The sequence below is a fragment of the Bison bison genome, unplaced genomic scaffold (genome assembly GCF_000754665.1).
Source record: "Bison bison bison isolate TAMUID 2011002044 unplaced genomic scaffold, Bison_UMD1.0 scf7180017864518, whole genome shotgun sequence".
Taxonomy (NCBI): domain Eukaryota; kingdom Metazoa; phylum Chordata; class Mammalia; order Artiodactyla; family Bovidae; genus Bison; species Bison bison.
Window position 1 is genome coordinate 504,818 of NW_011495071.1, and position 1,241 is coordinate 506,058.

Below are 1,241 nucleotides of genomic sequence, written 5' to 3' on the forward strand. Positions count from 1 at the left end.
GGGGGACGTGTGCAGAGCTGCCGAATTGCTACCTAAATGGAGATCCTAATCGATATAGCTTTGTGGCGGCTGGCTGCATTGTGGCGAGAGGGAGGAAGCGGGAGGGCGGTGGGCGGGGGCCCCCGCCCGCAGCTGCCGCCTTTGTGAGAAGAAAAGAAAGCCGCATGGCTCGCGTCTTTGGGGAAGAGGCCAAGTATACAAAAAAAGAAACATTTTGTGCAGCCTTGGCTTCATTTTCGGAAATCTTACTCGATTTTCTTCCCCTTAAACTTGAAATGACTTCACTTTTATGTTGAAACGCCGCCATTAATCGGCGGTGATTAATTTCACGCTTGCCTGAGATTCCGCCTCCTAACGTGGGCGGTCTTCCCAATTTGGCCCCTCGCGTTTTGAAATCCTAAAGGGAGCGGGAAAGCGCTCTTCTTTTTTTTTTTCCCGCTGTAGAAAGAGGAAGATGTTTAGCCCTGAATGAAAGTGATAGGAGTTAAAAGTGCGTCTTCAGGCAGGAGACAGGAAGGCAGAAGGCGTTTTCTGAGCCCAGACAGACGAGGGGTAGGTGGCTCACCCTCAACCTCTTGGCTTTGTACCTGCAGCGCCCTCTGCAACCATGTCTGACAAACCCGATATGGCTGAGATTGAGAAGTTCGATAAGTCGAAATTGAAGAAAACGGAAACGCAAGAGAAAAATCCACTGCCTTCGAAAGAAAGTAAGCCACCCCCCTTCTTTGGAAAACGCTGAGCGGGAGTGGCCGGGTGGGTAGGAGAGGATGGGAGGGGCTGGAAGAAGAATTGGGGTGGGGGCAGGGAGTGCGGGAGGAGCCAACAGCTTTTTGATTCTGGTAGCTTGCAAAGGTTAATTTAAAACTTCAGCCAACAAACAATGGGGTTTAGTAATTTAATGCAATGTTTAATATTCCATATTAATATGCAGATGCCGGTATCCTTTTATCTGTAAAAATGTTGTTTTGTATAAGCATTTCATGATGGAATGCCTATTGGTACTTGATAGAATTTGTATGATAAGGAGAGATGTTTTTCAAAAGAAAGGACTGTAATCCTATGTTACGCTATACTGAATACGCATCTTCACCCGCTCCATCTTTTTTCTTTTTCTTTCCCATCACAGCGATTGAACAGGAGAAGCAAGCAGGCGAGTCGTAATGAAGCGTGCGCCGCCAGTATGCACTGTACATTCCACAAGCATTGCCTTCTTATTTTACTTCTTTTAGCTGTTTAACTTT

General features: G+C 46.8%; 1 protein-coding gene across 1 annotated transcript in view; it reads left to right on the forward strand.

Annotated features, from left to right (window-relative positions):
* Positions 1-1,181, forward strand: part of TMSB4X (thymosin beta 4, X-linked) — a 1,672-nt gene extending 491 nt beyond the window's left edge. The window contains exons 2-3 of the mRNA XM_010830319.1: positions 594-707; positions 1,127-1,181. Coding sequence (XP_010828621.1) covers positions 608-707; positions 1,127-1,161 — 135 coding nt within the window. The 5' untranslated portion in view covers positions 594-607 and the 3' untranslated portion in view covers positions 1,162-1,181. The remainder of the gene's footprint in view (positions 1-593; positions 708-1,126) is intronic.
* The last annotated feature ends 60 nt before the right edge of the window (positions 1,182-1,241 follow it).